This window comes from Piliocolobus tephrosceles, chromosome 1 (genome assembly GCF_002776525.5).
Source record: "Piliocolobus tephrosceles isolate RC106 chromosome 1, ASM277652v3, whole genome shotgun sequence".
Classification (NCBI taxonomy): Eukaryota; Metazoa; Chordata; class Mammalia; order Primates; family Cercopithecidae; genus Piliocolobus; species Piliocolobus tephrosceles.
In genome coordinates, this window is record NC_045434.1 from 213905475 (window position 1) to 213923425 (window position 17951).

The window sequence follows — 17951 nt, forward strand, 5'->3', positions numbered from 1 at the left end:
TCACCGTCCTGCTGTCCCTCATCACCCCACACTGTCCCGCACTGTCCCGCACTGTCCCACAGTCCCGCACTGTCCCACAGTCCCACACTGTCCCGCACTGTCCCGCACTGTCCCACAGTCCCACACCGTCCCTCATCATCCCACACTGTCCTTCACTGCCCCACACAGTCCCTAAGTGTCCCTCACTGTCCCTCCCACGCCGCAGGCCCAGTCGAGAGAGGCTCCCTTCTCCCCCTCCAGGGCTTCCTCGGCCCACACGGCCAGCGGCGGCCCGCGGAGAGGAAAAAACACACAATCTTGCCCGGACCCAGAATTTATGGGAAATCCCGCGCGAGGCTCGATGTGCCCTCACTTCGGGCAGGAACGGCGGCCGAGGCCCAGGTGGCCGCGGGCTTCTGAGGAAAGCTCGGCGTTGAGAGGTTCCCGGGGGTGCCGCACGGCTCGGGCAGACGAGCGGAGCTGCGGCCGCGGTCAACCCGGAGACGCCTCCCCCGGACACAAAGCCGGCTCCCGGCAGCGCCGCGCTACGCCACGGTGGGCCCCGAGCAAACGCCTCGGCCGCGGCATCGCCCCTTTAAGCGGCGCGCGCCCTGATTGGCTGCGGGAGGAGGCGGGGCGGGACGCGGCGACCTCACGGCCAGGGGGCCTATGCTATATATAGAGGTGGCGGCGGCAGCCGCGGCGACGGCGGCCCATTGCGAGGTAGTTCGCTAGTGGGAGCGTGAGCCAGTGAGAGGCGCCTGCGCGATGTCCGGGCCCCTGAGCCCGCGGCGCTGAGCCAGCCGGGACGGACATGCGCGGGAGGGCGCCGCGGGGCAGCCGCCGCTCCTCCGGGGTAAGGGGCCTGGCGCACTGAGGGGTTGGGGAGGGCCACGCAGCGCTCGGTTCCCTCAGGGGCCCCCGCGCCGGGTGCTGGGATCCAGGCGGCTCCCCGACGCGAGGGCGGGGGCGTGGAGGGCGCGGGGAGGGTCGCCGCGACGCGGAGTCTCTTGGACGGAGGGAGGGGCCGGCCGGTTGCTCGCGGGCTTCTCCTCATTGAGGTGTGGAGGGCGGGACCCTCCCCGGCGGCGCAGCCCGGGCCTGGGGACGCCGCGAGGTGCCGGCGCCCGCCTTCTTCTCCACGCCGGCCGTGGTCGCCGCGCGGCCCCTCGGCTGGCCGGGGCCATGCACCCGAGCGCCCGGGACACGTCCCCGCAGCACCGGGACCGCAGGAGCGGACGGGGCTTTGGGAGCGGCGAGCATGAGAGTCCTAGTCCCGCAGCCTGCGCTTGCGGGGTGGCCCGGCGGGGATGAGCGTCTTCGGGGCTAGGGGCTTGTTTTTTTTGTTGTTGTTGTTGTTGTAAAAATCGGGGTTGCGTTGTCTTGTTGACACCGTGTGCCCGTAAATCCTGTCTTGAAAGCTGGGGTGGGAGGCTCGGTGATTGCTTGCGGTGGTTGGTACCGGTTCTCTTTGGCGGTCAGCCCCGGTCCCTCTGCCTAATCTCCCAGCGACGATGGTAATGCTGAAATCAGTATTTAAAAATTCGTCTGAGCTGTTCTGAACTCTTCCTTCTCTCCTAGAAACGTGATTCTTTGCTCTGAATGTCTTAAGTGCCGCTTTGAATGGAATGGGACTGCAGAATTAATGTGTTCAAGATGCGAATGCTTATTGGGAATTTGTGTATTTATATGTATATCATAGCCCTGTACAAATTAGATGACTCCTTAACCGTGAATGGTGCTGTATTGGTGCTTGCTACGTCTTTATTAGGATTTCATCATTGCTTGAAAGAAACCAGTCTCTTACCTGATAAAAATATGAATAGATTGTTAGTCATAAACTTAAGTCAGAATGGAGGCTGTAGCTTTAAAAGAGATGTGTTGGTGACTTGAGGTACACCTGCAACACAGGTAGGGCAAGACTGGTTTCTAGGCAACTGTCAGGGGTGAAGAGAGGTGAGGTTAAAATGCCGTTTTTTCCCCCGTCCAGAACAAATGTTCAACGTTTTATAAATGTGTAAGAATGCAATGGGTACGCATTTGTTGAGACTGAACATCCCAAGTTCACCGTACCTATTTTTTTAACCGCATTTCTTTTCTTACGTTTCTGTAATTACAATATACAGTTTTAAGTGAAATTTTATTTGAACAGAAACCAAAGACAGGCTAGGTATCAGCAAATGACCAAATTTTGCAAAGACCAAAATAAAAGAAGCTGGTTTCTTGCTAACGTGCTGGCTGTAATTGGTTACCAAAATGTTATCAAGCAAGTTCTTTTCCAGATATTAGCAAGTTTGAAGAAAAATAACAGAGAATTTAGCATGGACTTCAGAAACTATTTGTCATTCCCTTCACTTCAAGCAGAGGTTTATTTTCACCTGTGTGTTCCAGGTGACACTCGATAATAAGTGATAGAGGTCTTGGACTAACGATTTATAACGTGACAGATATATTAGATTGTAAACTCCTTAAGGGTAGGCACTCTGCCTTGTATAGCTTCTATCTTATGCAGCCTTGCACATAGTTGATATTGATAAATCATTGCATGAAAACATGTTTTACCTTTTAAGGCTCAGCAGGATTGGACCAGTCATTGATAAGGGTTGGAAAGCAAATCTGTTTAATTTTTTTGACTGTTATGAAATGTCTGAATTATTCATACTTTTCACAGGTAAAACTCTTGTTTCAATCATCGGTTTTCCTGTTTGCAGTTCACAATAAATCCTGGTCACTCTTTGTAAGATTCAATTATGCTTGAGTTTTTGTATGAAAGTACCTCTTGACTACTGCTTCTCAAAAGTTGAGCTAGATAATACTTCCTTTCTGCTGAAACTAATGGTAGCTTTTCAAAGCAATTTGCCTAAATTACAGGCACAATCTAACATGCTTGAAACTGACCTGATTGTCTGCATACCATCAGATTGCTTTAGAAAGGAGCAGAGGAGGGGAAAGGAGGTGCCAATGGTAGTTCCAGGAATTTGAATGGCATAGGCTCCCTCTACCAGAGAAACAACTCTGCTCTTAATCTCAATAAATTTGAATTGGTACCTCATCATCTGGATACATTTGGATGCATTTAGCATCCTTTGCCGGTGTTTGGGTTTGTAAAAGCTAACGAAGAACTCCCTTCGTAAACGCAGTCCAGCTGTGGTATTCGGGCATTGTTCACATAGCATAAACTCGTGCTTTGTAAAGGTACATGAGGCGAATGAGTTTGAGGGTCCTAAATGTAAGTTACTAGCTTAACAATTAGTTTTAAGGTAGGGAAAAGTTAGGGATTCAGATTTCAGAAGGTGGCAGGGAGGATTGTGAGAACTGAAGTCTTTGTTGATACTGTAGTCCAATTCCTCACACCATAAAATTGGGCAGTGTTACAAAAAAACCACTCTTCCAGGTCTCAGTGAGTGTGTTTTTAAAATGTGGGGCTTTTGTCTGGGCTCAGTGGCTCACGCCTGTCATCTCAGCACTTTGGGAGGCCAAGGCGGGCAGATGGCTTGAGCCCAGGAATATGAGACCAACCTGGGCAACATGGTGAAACCCTGTCACTACCAAAAAAAAGAAAAACACAAAAATTAGCTGGGTATGGGTGGCTCATGTCTGTAGTCCCAGCTACTCAGGAGGCTGAGGTGGGAGGATTGCCTGAGCCTGGGAGGCAGAGGTTGCAGTAAGCCAAGATCACATGACTGCACTACAGCCTGGTGACAGAGTGAGACCCTGTCTTTAAAAGACACAAACAAAAAAATGTGGGCGTGTGGCTACAGAAATGGAGCCCTTTTCAACTTGGAAACAATAGGAATGTAAGGATTGTAGGACTTGTCCGAAAGCTCTCATTCAATACTCCAGATGTGAAATGGACTAATTACAGATTGTTTTTTAAACAACTATTCGCTCAGTAGAATTGTCTTCTGACTCTTATCAGGGATGCCTCTTTTTCAGCCTTTAGATTTCCATTGTAAAAGTCACCTACTCAGAGAGGCCTTCCCAAACCACCTGTGTAAATATATGCTTCTCTGCCTCCTTATCCTATTGCAAAGGCTTCTTCAGGCAGCAACCATCTCTCTTTTTCACCTCACATGGTATCTAATCCAGAATAAGCACTTGATAAATATTTGTGAAAAGAATTAATCCTTGCCCTCTAAGAATTTTTGAGCTGAATGAGCACTATGAGTTGAGTTTCTGTTCCTGCCTCTGCTATTGACCAGCACTTAAGTCTTGAGCATTTAACTTAACAGCCTTTTGCTTCAGTTTCTCCATTTATAAACAGGAATGTTATAAGGAGAAGTGAGGTTGTTGCCTAAAATGAAGATACTGTAGAGCAGAGAGGTAGTGAACGTGTGGGGAAAATGCTGGAATACAGGACAGAAGAGCCATGATAGCCTTTTTGCTTATAGCAAGATATTTAACCTCACTTTGTTTCCTCATTTGCAAAATGGAGATTATAATCCCTGCCTCTTCTTACAGGGATGTTGTGGGGATCAAGTGAGATAATGTGTAAGAAGGTGCTTTGTAACTTGTAGAGTGCTTTACAAATGTAAGGTATTCTATTATTAAATTCCGGATTTTACAATACAGTGTGATTATAATGCCATCATTGGGATCCATGCTGTGAAAGTGTATTAAAAGGAGGCCCGTTGGGTATATGTAGTAACCCCTTATTACAAGTAAAAACAGACTTGTGTTATATGAAATAACCGTGCCGTAAAGAGTTCTATTATGGTGGGGCATCAATGTATCATTAAAGATTGAGGGCTTCAAAATAATTGTTTGAAGTGGTAATAGAATGTCAAACTGATGCTTTAACCCACCCATTTTAGAGGATACATAGGCCAGATCTACAATTAATAACTTTTAATAGGAGAATTTGAGGGAGTTGAAGTAAAACAGGAACTTTCATAGGCTACAGGTTACCCAAGAAAAACTATTTATTACCAGTAAATCCAAAAAAAGGGATCTGTGCTACCCTTAAAAGTTGAGCATTATACTCAGTTGGTCCTATTTCGCCAGTTTAAAAAGCTGTAGGGACTGGAAGAGGCAGTGTGGTGTGTTGGTGAAGGGCCCGGACACTGAAGCTGGGCTGTCTGGTTGAAGTCCTGGCCCCATTGCTCACCAGGTTTGACCTTGAGCAAGTTCTTTAACTCTGTGCCTCAAGTAAGTGAGAGTAAGAATAGTAGCCCATCTTACAGCATTGTAGAGGATTAAATAAGTTAGTACACACAAAGCACTTAGAACCATGCTTGCCTGGCAGTTGTATGTCCAGTGAATGTTGTTATTAATGGTTTTATATTAATTGTAACAATCTAGAGTTACCATTGGATAACTTAAATGCTTGTTAAATAAATTTGAAGTTTTAAAGACTTGCGTCCCATCATTAGACCATTGTGCTCGTTGTCTTTAGATTAGAATTTGCTTTTATAATAAAAAATAATATATTGTATATATGTCAAAAAGAAATAATTTTTCTCCCCTCTCTGTGTATATATAGTTACTGATTGTGCTACTCTGTAGGAAAAATACAAAGGATAAAAGAATATATTCCTGCTATTCTACTTTTCTGCTGTCACACTAAAATTGTGTAGGAGGCTTAAGTGGGTCGAAAGACTGGATTATGGTAGTTGAGGGAATGGGCTTTTTGTTAATTTACCTTTTTTTAAAAATAGTTAGAAAGCATTCTGAATTACTGAATAAATTATGTCATTTATTTTTTATTTGACAGTTTGAGATAAATTATTTTCTCTGTTGCCTCTATTTCACCACCTACAAATGGTCCATTATGTTCTGGACATGTTTAAGAGCCTCTAAGGAATGGAGCTGCAAACACAGACACAAATATTCATCTTTGCCACACTGAACTACATTTTAATATTTACTGAAGCCACCGAGCTTTTCTTGAATTCATGCAGGAGTATTTTAATTACATTAAAATATGACCTTATTTTGAAAGTCATCTATGTTTTTAATTTAAAGGCTATTTATGCCTACCATGGTAGAGAGTACAACTAAGGAAATTTTCTTAACTTGCCTCCCTCTTTCTTTTCCTACCCCTAAATCATAGGCTATTAAAATGAAATCTGGGGCAGGCGCGGTATCTCACGCCTGTAATCCCAGCACTTTGGGAGGCCAAGGCAGGCAGATCACCTGAGATCAGGAGTTTGAGACCAGCCTGACCAACATGGAGAAACTCTGTCTCTACTAAAAATACAAAAATTAGCCTGGTGTGTTGGCGCATGCCTGTAATCCCAGCTACTTGGGAGGCGGAAGCAGGAGAATCACTTGAACCCGGGAGGCAGAGATTGTGGTGTGCACCACTGTACTCCAGCCTAGGTGACAAGAGCGAGACTCTGTCTAAAAAAAAAAAAAAAAAATTGGTGGGTTTTTTTTTTTTTAATTTCCTCACAGGTGATTATTTTAGACATTTTTTAAAATAAACATGCAGAGATTGGTATATTTGGGGAGGATCTAAAATCATGGAGTTTGTCATATTCCTAAATCAGTTTCTTTTTATAAATTTTGCCTCTAAATGTAGTTACCTTATTATCTTCCCTGGTTATGGAAGTACTTAATGTAGGTGATTCTTAAATGGAACTGAAAAGACCATTTATCACCCTGAATAAACAGAAATCAGGTTCTAGAACCAGATTGAAAGGAGGAAATTACATCACACTCTTAAATAAGGAAGCACTGGGCAGAACTGGATGAGTTGTATGACAAAAATGTGCCCCTCCTCCTCCCATGGATGGCTTCTGAGATTTATTAATGAGATCTGGTGGCCAGGTAAGCAGATCTAGGTTACTGCCTTAAGGTAGCCTGCATTTCTTTCTTTTTCTTTCTTTTTTTTTTTCTTTAAGCAGTTTCAAAGAGACTATCCTCAAGCTAAAGGCATGTGATTTCACCTTAAGAAGGTGCAGTGTGCTTTTGGTGTAACTTTTTTAGCAAAATGAAAGTGACCTTAAATTTAGCAGTAAAAACACAGTCTAGAAGGAATAGTGTTTTAAGAGAAGGCAAAACACTGTTTTCAGAAAGTACCCCTCCAGTTGCTTCAAGTAAATATACTGTAACAGAAACCAGTTTAGAAAGCTACATTGTTAACCACTGAAGCTTATAATTTTTACTCAGTCTACAAACTGTCTACTTTGAATTCTGGAAATGAATTTCATAAAAATTCCTTCCTGTTACATATCCTAAGCTTGTTACATTATTACTGGGCAGTCGCCTCACTCCAGCACGCATTAAGTTTATCCTGTTGTTGTTGTTGTTGTTGTTGTTGTTGAGACGGAGTCTCGCTCTGTCGCCCAGGCTGGAGTGCAGTGGCCAGATCTCAGCTCACTGCAAGCTCCGCCTCCGGGGTTTACGCCATTCTCCTGCCTCAGCCTCCCGAGTAGCTGGGACTACAGGTGCCCGCCACCTCGCCCGGCTAGTTTTTTGTATTTTTTAGTAGAGACGGGGTTTCACCAGGTTAGCCAGGATGGTCTCGATCTCCTGACCTCGTGATCCGCCCGTCTCGGCCTCCCAAAGTGCTGGGATTACAGGCTTGAGCCACCGCGCCCGGATACTTTATAAGTCTGCTTCTCTCCTGAGCTCTTCACTGACACACAGTGTATGTGAATCTTTCATGTCATTACTTTCTAAAAATGAGATGGATATTTTCACAGTATCCATTTAATAAGTAATAGGCATGAATGATGCCAAGATTTACCAGGGGAAATCATAAATCGGACATCAGTTCTGTCCTGGATGATTTGAAGAGTGGAATGGGAATTGGGGCCCAGCACAGAATAACCCAAGAACAGAGCACCCCTGCTCTGGTGTTTCATGAAGGGAGAGGCTTCATGGAGAAGGTAGGGTAGAGTTGACCTTAAAGGATAAATTGAATTCTGACAGATTTGGAGAAAATAGAAATGAGCTTGAAAATATAAATTAGGTTTATATTGTAGAGGCCTTAAATGCCAGGCTGAGGAGGTTTTATTTAGGAGCCTTTGAAGGTTTTTTGAGCAGCAGCAAATCTTAGTTTGAGCTGTTGTTAAGGAATATTGACCTGGTACTGGTGTAGAGAATAGGTTGCATATTTCCAGACCCCAGGAAGAATGATGCCTGTGAATGGAAGGGTAAGATTTGAGAAGTTGTGTAAAAGTAGTCTGTGGAACTTGGCAATTGAATGTACATGGCCTCAGGTTAAATAAAAATGGTGCCTTGAGAAGTGTGATCCTCTTAGACCCTGAACTGGTTTGAGTGGGGAATGGAGTATGAAGTGAAAGGAGGAGTTTGGTTTGTGGAGTCTGAGATGCCAGAGGGCCGTTCAAGTGGAAAGATAATCACCAGACAATAGGAAATGCAAAGCTGAAGCGTGAGCCAGGCTGGAGTCGTTGATTCAGGAGCTGTCTATGAGTTGAAGCTATACAAGTGGATTCATAAAAGGATAACCTCAAGAAGCACATGATTTTAGGGCTTCTTTTTTTGTGGAATTTTAAAAAGAATCAAGTTATGTTAACAGGAAAAGGTGGTTCACGTCTGAAATTTGGTATTTAACTGCATTTTAGACCCACTAAAAAAGCTAAAAATAGCTGATGAAGTTTGGAGAAGTTATGCCTAAGGTTATTCGGGTCCTCGTCTAAACCATGCTGCCTGGATTCACATTCGCTTTCCTATTTTTGGATTCCATGACATAATCCCATCTTGTACTTTTTAGATATTGATTTTCCCACATAGGTACATTTTTGCAATTGTTTTCCTCTAATGAGTTGTAAGACAGATAAAATGTGAAAAATTGCAGCATTAAACGTCACTTGGGAAGAGTTTGTTTCTTTTTAGCTTGAGGTTGGTAAAATGGATTTATTTACTCCCCCCTCCCCCCCTGCCATTTGCACTGAATACTAGAAGGTTCTTAGAGAGAGAGAGTTTCAGGTGGTTTCATGCTCTCGGTTTACAATCTGAGGAACTTTTTTTTAAAAGCTTGCTTCCAAACCTGTAGCACATTGCCCTTTTTGAGTCTACAGTTTGAAGTTATTTTCCAAAAGAAGAGAACATGGCAGTTATATTGCCCCCCTCGTCTCCCATGCTAGCAAGTAGGAAGTTCGGACAGTTTCATAACATGGCCCATTCACAATTCCCCATTGAAATTTAGAGGCAGGTCACCTTCTATGAATACACAAAGACACTATTGTGGTCAGAAGTGAGCTGGCTTAGTGAACACAATTCTTTTTATACTAAAAAAATTTTTTTCTTAAGAAAGCTAACAAGTAGGTGATGGAAACAATGAATAAAAAATAACTTTTTCTAGAACGTATAAATAATTTTAAGCGACCATTGAAATGTAAGTTTAGAATTCCAAGGCAATTTCTGCAGAGGCGATAGTTACACAATCATTCTGTTGAAAGCTAAGATGTAGATGGCATTAGGAGGCTGACACACAGTAATTACTAGTAGTACTTGTTGGCTTGCAGACAGGTGGGGGTTGGGCCTCCAGAATCCCCTGCAGCATTTTCCTGTAATCGGGATGAGCGATCTTCAAACGTGTGCTTTCAAACTACTTAAATACCATATTCTTCTTCCTATCTTGCCTTTCATTTTTATATTACCACAGATACTTTCCTCATAGTCTTGCCAGTGCTTGCAGAATGCTTAGAAAAAGCTTGATAAACCACTGGGCTAAGTACACAGAGGGAGAGGTTGGAATATTTTAAAATTGGTTTTTAAATTTTTTATAGCTTGATGGTAGATAACACATTTGCTTCATTTAAGTAATCTGAAAAACCGATCCTCAAAAGACCTCTCAATAATTTAGAATTCTTAAATGACAGAATGTTTTCTTTATCATATATTTGAGAGACTGATTTAAAGAAAAATAATGCTTGACTATCTGAAATAATATTTTAACCCTATCATAAAATCTCTGCCAGATAGAACAGCTGACTGGAAGGGTAAAATACAGAGAGCCAGTCATTGGATCCCCTTCTCTACTTTATTACTGAGATCTTCAACCTGTAGAGCATTACTCTCACTGTGTTCCTTTCTAATGGGAAAATAATAATAGACACTTGCAGAGTATTTTTTAAAGGTTTTTAGCTTTAAAAAAACCCCTGTGCCTTACACAATGTGTATATTGAGTTGATACTGATTATGATCATTAGATGATATTATACAATCATTCATTCAACAAACATTCACTTACTGAGCACCTACTAATGTTCCAGGTACTGATTGTTAAAAGGTGATTGAGACACAGCCTCTGTCCTGAGCTTACAGTCTTGTAGGAGGTGACAGATTTGTAAATAATAGATTTGAAGTTGCTGAGCAAAAAAAAAAAAAACACCTATGTGCCTCTCCCCCACAGCAAATGTGTCACAGTCATCTTCAGTCCTTTGCACAGTGCCCAGCACTCAGCTGTGCAGATGCTGTTTGCACTAATCCCTTACTAATATTTAGTGAGAGAATGAGATCGTGTTAAAGAGTGTATATGTACATGCCCCAAAAGGGGTCAGTGTTATACAGATAATTGACAAATAATATCCTGGTGCCTAAGGAAAAAACCTAAACTTACCATAAGTAAACTTGGCTATCTGAAGACAGCAGAGATTGATGCTGACTAACACTTACATAACGAATAATAAAAAGGAAAATGAAAAGGGGGCCGTAGGGACTCCAGACCTGTAACATCTGACAAGGGGGATTGGGGGTCCTAAAGCTGAGGAACTACTAATTTAAGAAAAATGTACTTAGCCTTTGTTATCCATGCCTTGCAGCTAAGCAAGATATGAGTTACTGGGTATTTCACAAAGGAGAATGTAAAGAATGTACCTTTAAGTTGGTCTTTAAAAGGGAGGGAGGAAGCTGTCCCAGGCTTTTACTGAAGCTCGTAATCTTGCAGAACTTGATTTTTACAGGATAATGGAAATTAGTATCTTCATATATTACTGTTTGTTCCTTGAATAAGTAGTAACTGGAGAATTTGTCTTCCCATGGCCAACCCTGAAATACAAAATCCAAATAAATGCTAGACCCTGGGGTAGTCAGGTGCCAATACTGTAGAAACTCTTGCTTAGTTTCAGCATTGGGTTTTAGTGAATATTCGTTCTGTGGCATAAAATACAATTACTTTTTTAGCTTGGGAAAAATAAGCGGGATCCACTGGTGCTTCATGCCCAGTGCAGCCGTAACTTAGAAGGCTGGTTTAATAGGTCAAGGGAGGGTCTGTGTGCATTGCCAAGTGAGTGTGATTTGTTGTGCAACTATCAGGCTCTGCAGTAGGAGGTCTGCTTTTGCTGGCAATAGATTATTTCTCATTTCACTAAAACATTTCATGTCTTTTGGATTAGCATTTACACAAAAAATCATTTTTAGCATTTACATGTAAGTATCCTCATGAGACGTAAGAATTAGTTCAGTAAGAATTAAGTGAAAGTCCACAACTAATTTTTTCTATTCAGCATCCCCCCCCCCCAAATTCTGTCATAATACGCTTTGCTGTAATTTATCCTAATGGAGGTATTTCTGAATTGTTTTCTTTATTCTCTCATCTCTTCTGCCCCCTAGGGAATGAAAGCTACTGGTTGATTTTAAAATGCCTGGGCCTCACAGGTTTGGAAATGTCCCAGAATAAGGCACAATGTCAATAGCAGGAGTTGCTGCTCAGGAGATCAGAGTCCCATTAAAAACTGGATTTCTACATAATGGCCGAGCCATGGGGAATATGAGGAAGACCTGCTGGAGCAGTCGCAGTGAGTTTAAAAAGTAAGTAGAGGATATAATGCTGCTGTAATCTGGATAAATAAGCGACACTTAAATGAGAGAGGCTTTGATTCCTCTTTGTTTATGACCAAGGTATCTTCCTCTCCTTTCAGCAACTTTTTAAATATTGACCCGATAACCATGGCCTACAGTCTGAACTCTTCTGCTCAGGAGCGCCTGATACCACTTGGTATGTATTCTGAAAATCTGATCACAGTAAGCATTTGAGAAGATCAGTCTGGATTCGGGTTAGCTTGTCCGCCAGCATTATTTTTTAAATGAGGAAACCTGAACTATTTCCAACAATAGCCTGACCCCTAGTGGCAACAGATTCAGAAGATAACTGTGTTTTTCTCAAGCTCTTGTACTCCACTGCCTTCATTCTGAGTGACTGAGTCCTAAGTAGGGCTGTTCGTGGACGTGTGATCTAAAATCAAGAATTAGTTCTCATTCCAGCTCTGATGCATACTTTACCTCATGAAACCTTAGGCAAGATCTCCCACCTTTCTTACAATATCGAATGCATGTTTGACAGTAGATGAAAATAGTATAAATGTTCCTCAAAACTTAGAAAATAGTATTTTTAATGTGAATATTTTGTTCCTTGTATCTTTGTCAAGAGCTGTGTGTGAACTGAACACATTGCAAGCAAGTCCATTCACTCACGATATTATGATGTGCTAGCAATAAGGACTTTGTCTTATCTCAGTGGTACCCTGCATGCCTAGTATGGTCGCATGTCTTAAATGGCAAGGCTGGTACAGTATGGTATTCATGTAAATTATATGCTGTTCCTCTTCCGCGAATTTTGCACACGTCACAGAACTTGCCTGTGATGTGTGGGTGTGCACTGTGCACATGTCCAAGAGAGATAGAGGAGATAGTTTGTTCTTTGAACCACACCATATGCATTAACAATCTTCTGCTCTCTAATTACACCTGTGGTTGTTGCATGGGTGTTCAGGGTGACAACAGCCACTCAGGAAGCATAGGTAGCTGGGGTACTCTCTCCCTCACACAGGTGGAGAGAGGATTGTTGATCTTTTATAAATATCTCTTGTTCATTCCAGGGCACACTTCCAAATCTGCTCCGATGAATGGCCACTGCTTTGCAGAAAATGGTCCATCTCAAAAGTCCAGCTTGCCTCCTCTTCTTATTCCCCCAAGTGAAAACTTGGGACCACATGAAGAGGATCAAGTTGTATGTGGTTTTAAGAAACTCACAGTGAACGGGGTTTGTGCTTCCACTCCTCCACTGACACCCATAAAAAACTCCCCTTCCCTTTTCCCCTGTGCCCCTCTTTGTGAAAGGGGTTCTAGGCCTCTTCCACCGCTGCCAATCTCTGAAGCCCTATCTCTGGATGACACAGACTGTGAGGTGGAATTCCTAACTAGCTCAGATACAGACTTCCTTTTAGAAGACTCTACACTTTCTGATTTCAAATATGATGTTCCTGGCAGGCGAAGCTTCCGTGGATGTGGACAAATCAACTATGCATATTTTGATACCCCAGCTGTTTCTGCAGCAGATCTCAGCTATGTGTCTGACCAAAATGGAGGTGTCCCAGATCCAAATCCTCCTCCACCTCAGACCCACCGAAGATTAAGAAGGTCTCATTCGGGACCAGCTGGCTCCTTTAACAAGCCAGCCATAAGGATATCCAACTGTTGTATACACAGAGCTTCTCCTAACTCCGATGAAGACAAACCTGAGATTCCCCCCAGAGTTCCCATACCTCCTAGGCCGGTAAAGCCAGATTATAGAAGATGGTCAGCAGAAGTTACTTCGAGCACCTATAGTGATGAAGACAGGCCTCCCAAAGTACCGCCAAGAGAACCTTTGTCACCGAGTAACTCGCGCACACCGAGTCCCAAAAGCCTTCCATCTTACCTCAATGGGGTCATGCCCCCAACACAGAGCTTTGCCCCTGATCCCAAGTATGTCAGCAGCAAAGCACTGCAAAGACAGAACAGTGAAGGATCTGCCAATAAGGTTCCTTGCATTCTGCCCATTATTGAAAATGGGAAGAAGGTTAGTTCAACCCATTATTACCTACTACCTGAACGACCACCGTACCTGGACAAATATGAAAAATTTTTTAGGGAAGCAGAAGAAACAACTGCAAGCGCCCAAATCCAGCCATTACCTGCTGACTGCGGCATATCTTCAGCTGCAGAAAAGCCAGACTCAAAAACAAAAGTGGACCTGGGTGGCCACGTGAAGCGTAAACATTTATCCTATGTGGTTTCTCCTTAGACCTTGGGGTCGTGATTCAGCAGAGGTTATGTAGGAGCAAATGGTTCTCAATTTTCCAGTTTGATTGAAGTGCACAGAAAAATCCCTTAGATTGCAAAATAAAATAGTTGAACTCTCTGTCTTCACGCGGAAGGTTTAGAGCAGTTGTGAGATGCTGTTATGCTGAGAACCCCTGATTTTGTTAGTGTTGGAAAAAAGTCTTTCAAGTCTATAATTTAAAGATGTGATGGTGGGGAGGGGAGGATGGGGAAGCTTTTCATATATGCATACATTACATACCTATATATAAACTTGTGGTATAACCATAGACCATAGCTGCAGGTTAACCAATTAGTTACTATCTTAGAGTAATATATATTCAGAATAATAAACTCAAGCTGGAGAAATGAGTCCTGATAGACTGAAAATTGAGCAAATGGAAGAAGATACAGTATTGTTTAGATCAGAATCATTAAAAAATATTTTTGTTTAGTAAGTTTGAAGATTTCTGGCTTTTAGGCCTTTTCTATTTTGTTTCATTTATTTTTGCAGGCAGTCTTTTCCATGGAGGGCAGAGTATCCATTCTTTACCATGGGTGTACCTACGTAGGTTAAAAATCATCCCAAGGCCTCATACTTCGAGGTTTCATGTTGTGTCTTGTTGAGGGAGGGAGAGCAGCTTACTTGGCAACCATATTGTCACCTGTACATGTAACACATCTTGAAAAATAAAACGATAATAGAACTAGTGACTAATTCTCCCTTACAGCTCCTGCTTGGTCCCACCCACTGAAGTAGCTCATCGCAGTGCGGGCCGTATTAGAGGCAGTGGGGTACGTTAGACTCAAATGGGATAGTATACTAGGTGCCAGTGTTAGGATGTCAGTTTTACAAAATCATGAAGCGATTAGCTATGTGATTGAGAGTTATTGTTTGGGGATGTGTGTTGTGGTTTTGCTTTTGTTTTTTTAGACTGTATTAATAAACAAATACAACACAAGCTGGTCTTGTGTTGCTGGTTCCTATTCAGTATTTCCTGGGGATTGTTTGCTTTTTAAGTAAAACACTTCTGACCCATAGCGCAGTATGTCTGAATTCTAGAGGTCACATCAGCATCTTTCTGCTTTGAAAACTCTCACAGCTGGCTGCTTCACTTAGATGCAGTGAGACACATAGTTTGTGTTCCGATTTTCACATCCTTCCATGTATTTATCTTGAAGAGATAAGCACAGAGGAGAAGGTGCTCACTAACAGAGGTACATTACTGCAATGTTCTCTTAACAGTTAAACAAGCTGTTTACAGTTCAAACTGCTGAATATTATTTGAGCTATTTAAAGCTTATTATATTTTAGTATGAACTAAATGAAGGTTAAAACATGCTTAAGAAAAATGCACTGATTTCTGCATTATGTGTACAGTATTGGACAAAGGATTTTATTCATTTTGTTGCATTATTTTGAATATTGTCTTTTCATTTTAATAAAGTTATAATACTTATTTATGATACCACTAGTAATGTTTCTTGCCTATACTCTATTTATAAAGTGTATGAAGCAATTTGACAGCATTATTATTTTTAAGCACAAGCGAAGATTCTTTGAAGTTTAATGTATTCTTGAAATTCTTATTCTTTAGAATGAAATATAATTTGTGCAATATTTTTCACGTATTATGAAAGTATACAGTGGAAATGAGCTGTTTGTTTTTACCTTTAACAACTGAAAGAGAACTGGATTCTGGGGTTACTATCAAAAGTAATTACATTGGGGGGTGGGAGTCCACATCAAGGACAATGTGACAGAAGAAACCAGTTCTGCTGTGTAGACTTGGTTTGACTCATTCTGATTTTTAGGACGAGGTCCCAGTCACTCTGGGCCTTTTGGCAGGCTTTGCTTCTTGCTTGCTTCAGGCCACCCAGAGAATCTGCGCCTGCCTTGGCCTGTCACAGAGATGGCAAGTCCACAGTGGACAAAGGGGCTCCTGGCAGCCTTTGGATGGAGGCAGGGGCTTGTGAGGGGGCTTAGTCCCAGGTCACCTAGCCCTGTGCCTGGTTCTCTTCACTGTCCTCTGCAGGCTCCTTTATCCCCTGGGAGAGGGTGGGAGCCCTCCACGACCTTCATCGGGCACCTGCACTGTCTTGCTACTCTCCAAAGGGAAGAGTGAGGGCTCACATTACCTGGGTTGAAGTTCCAACTTCATCTCTTTCTAATTCTGTGTGAGGCAGATTATTTTAAATCCTTGTACCTCAGTTTTCGCATTGGTAAAATGGGCAGAGAGGTGGGAATTATTTTGTGACAACTGCATATAAACCATAGTATCTGGTACATAGGCCCCATATGTGAGAACTGTTTTTGCCATCTAAAAGGCTGGGTGTCATTCACGGCATTTTGCAGATGAAGAAGCAGGCTTGGGACATTCAGTCAACAGACATTTGTTAAATCCCAGCCCCATGCTGGATCCTGCGAAAACAAATCCCCTTACCTTATGGAATTTAAAGCAGATCATGTTAATTATGATTACATCTTATACTAAGTGCTAAATAAAAAGGTAATGAACAATGGGAGCAATGAGGACAGATAACAGGACGTGTGGGGTGTTGAGCTCTGAAGGGTTAGGATGGAAGCCGAGGGAGGGGAGTGAACAGGGAGGTGTGACCAGCGGAGGAAGCTGACACTGTGAGACACCCTGAAGCAGGAACGGCTGAGCAGCTTCCAGAAAGCGGCTGTCAGGAGGAGGGGCCTGGAAAAGCATAGTGGGTGCCACTGAAAGATCCTAAGCACGAGAGAAAGGTGATGTGATTTAAGAGGACAGTGGTTATTATGTGGAGGACAGACTGGAGAGAAGCAAAAGGAAACAGGAAGACTTAATGGACAGAGGCTACTGTAGTCCTGAACTGAGCCAAGACTGCCTTGGGCAGTGGAAATGGAGAAAAACGATTAAAGATACCTGGGAGTAGTAGAAACAGTTAAGTTCCAGATCATGCAGGCCCATGTGCACTGCACCCTTGCCAAAGAGGGACAGCTCCTCAAGCGCAGAGACTCATCTTCCTGTGCCCTGTCCTGACCTGACCCAGAGGTTCAGTAAGCCCCTGCCGATTGGATGTCTGAATGCAACACTTGCAGAACTTTATCTGCCTCTCCCCTGCCCTCCACTACCTTTTCTTGGTTATATGGTCAAGAATATGTTTCATTAGTTCTGTTTGCTTTCCATCTTACCTTTGTATTTTTACTTGTGTTTGCAAGCATATACCTTTTCCCTGATTATTCATGGCCCTGGCCAAGCAAATGTGCCTAGCCGCCATGCCAATGCCACGCTACCACCAGAACACAGCCCCTAGCACCTTCTGCCTGCCAACTTATTCCTCAACCAGCACACAAAGCAAGTTAATTCTAAAGAGTTCTCGTGGCATAGGTCAAGCCCGGCACTTCTGACACTCTTCTCTGTTGCTAAGTAAGGCACCAATGGGAAATCAGCTGCATGTTAGCTGCCACTTTATGCACTGTTGAGTTCTCAAAGATGGTTATGTCAGAACAAAGTACTGGCCTAAAATCCAGGTTTCTGTCTTGACTTCTCACTTTTGTGTGTTTTTTTTTTTTTTTTTTTTTTTGAGAGAGTCTGGCTCTTGTCACCCCAGGCTCCAGGCTAGAGTGCAGTGGCACCAATCTTGGCTCACCGCAGCCTCTGCCTCCCGGGTTCAAGCGATTCTCCTGCCTCAGCCTCCTGGGTAGCTGGGATTATAGACAGGCGCCACAACACCCAGCTAATTTTGTACTTTTTTAGTAGAGACAGGGTTTCTCCATGTTGGTCAGGCTCGTCTCGAGCTCCCGACCTCAGGTGATCCTCCTGCCTCGGCCTCCCAAAGTGTTGGGATTACAGGCGTGAGCCACTGCACCTGGTTGACCTCCCACTTTCTATAGGAAGGATTCACTTCGCTTCCCTGAGCTTCAAGTTCCTTGTCAGTATGTGTGGGGCCATGCCAGAGCGCACTGCGGTGCTATGCACACCGGGGCCATG

The 17951-nt window shown here is 43.1% G+C and overlaps 1 protein-coding gene across 1 annotated transcript; it reads left to right on the forward strand.

The window, feature by feature from the left end:
* Positions 1-633: 633 nt before the first annotated feature.
* On the forward strand, positions 634-15445 carry ERRFI1 (ERBB receptor feedback inhibitor 1). The gene is made up of 4 exons (XM_023215259.3): positions 634-835; positions 11506-11703; positions 11814-11890; positions 12771-15445. Exons 2-4 carry the CDS (start codon positions 11579-11581, stop codon positions 13955-13957), a joined length of 1389 nt encoding a protein of 462 aa, XP_023071027.1. The 5' UTR covers positions 634-835; positions 11506-11578; the 3' UTR covers positions 13958-15445.
* The last annotated feature ends 2506 nt before the right edge of the window (positions 15446-17951 follow it).

What these genes read in the sequence shown, in the direction of transcription:
- ERRFI1 (XM_023215259.3), top strand. Translation starts at nt 11,579, where the DNA reads ATGTCAATAGCAGGAGTTGCTGCTCAGGAGATCAGAGTCCCATTAAAA. An exon ending in AGTCGCAGTGAGTTTAAAAA is followed by an intron (nt 11,704 to 11,813) that starts GTAAGTAGAGGA and finishes CTCTCCTTTCAG; the next exon opens with CAACTTTTTAAATATTGACC. An exon ending in GGAGCGCCTGATACCACTTG is followed by an intron (nt 11,891 to 12,770) that starts GTATGTATTCTG and finishes TGTTCATTCCAG; the next exon opens with GGCACACTTCCAAATCTGCT.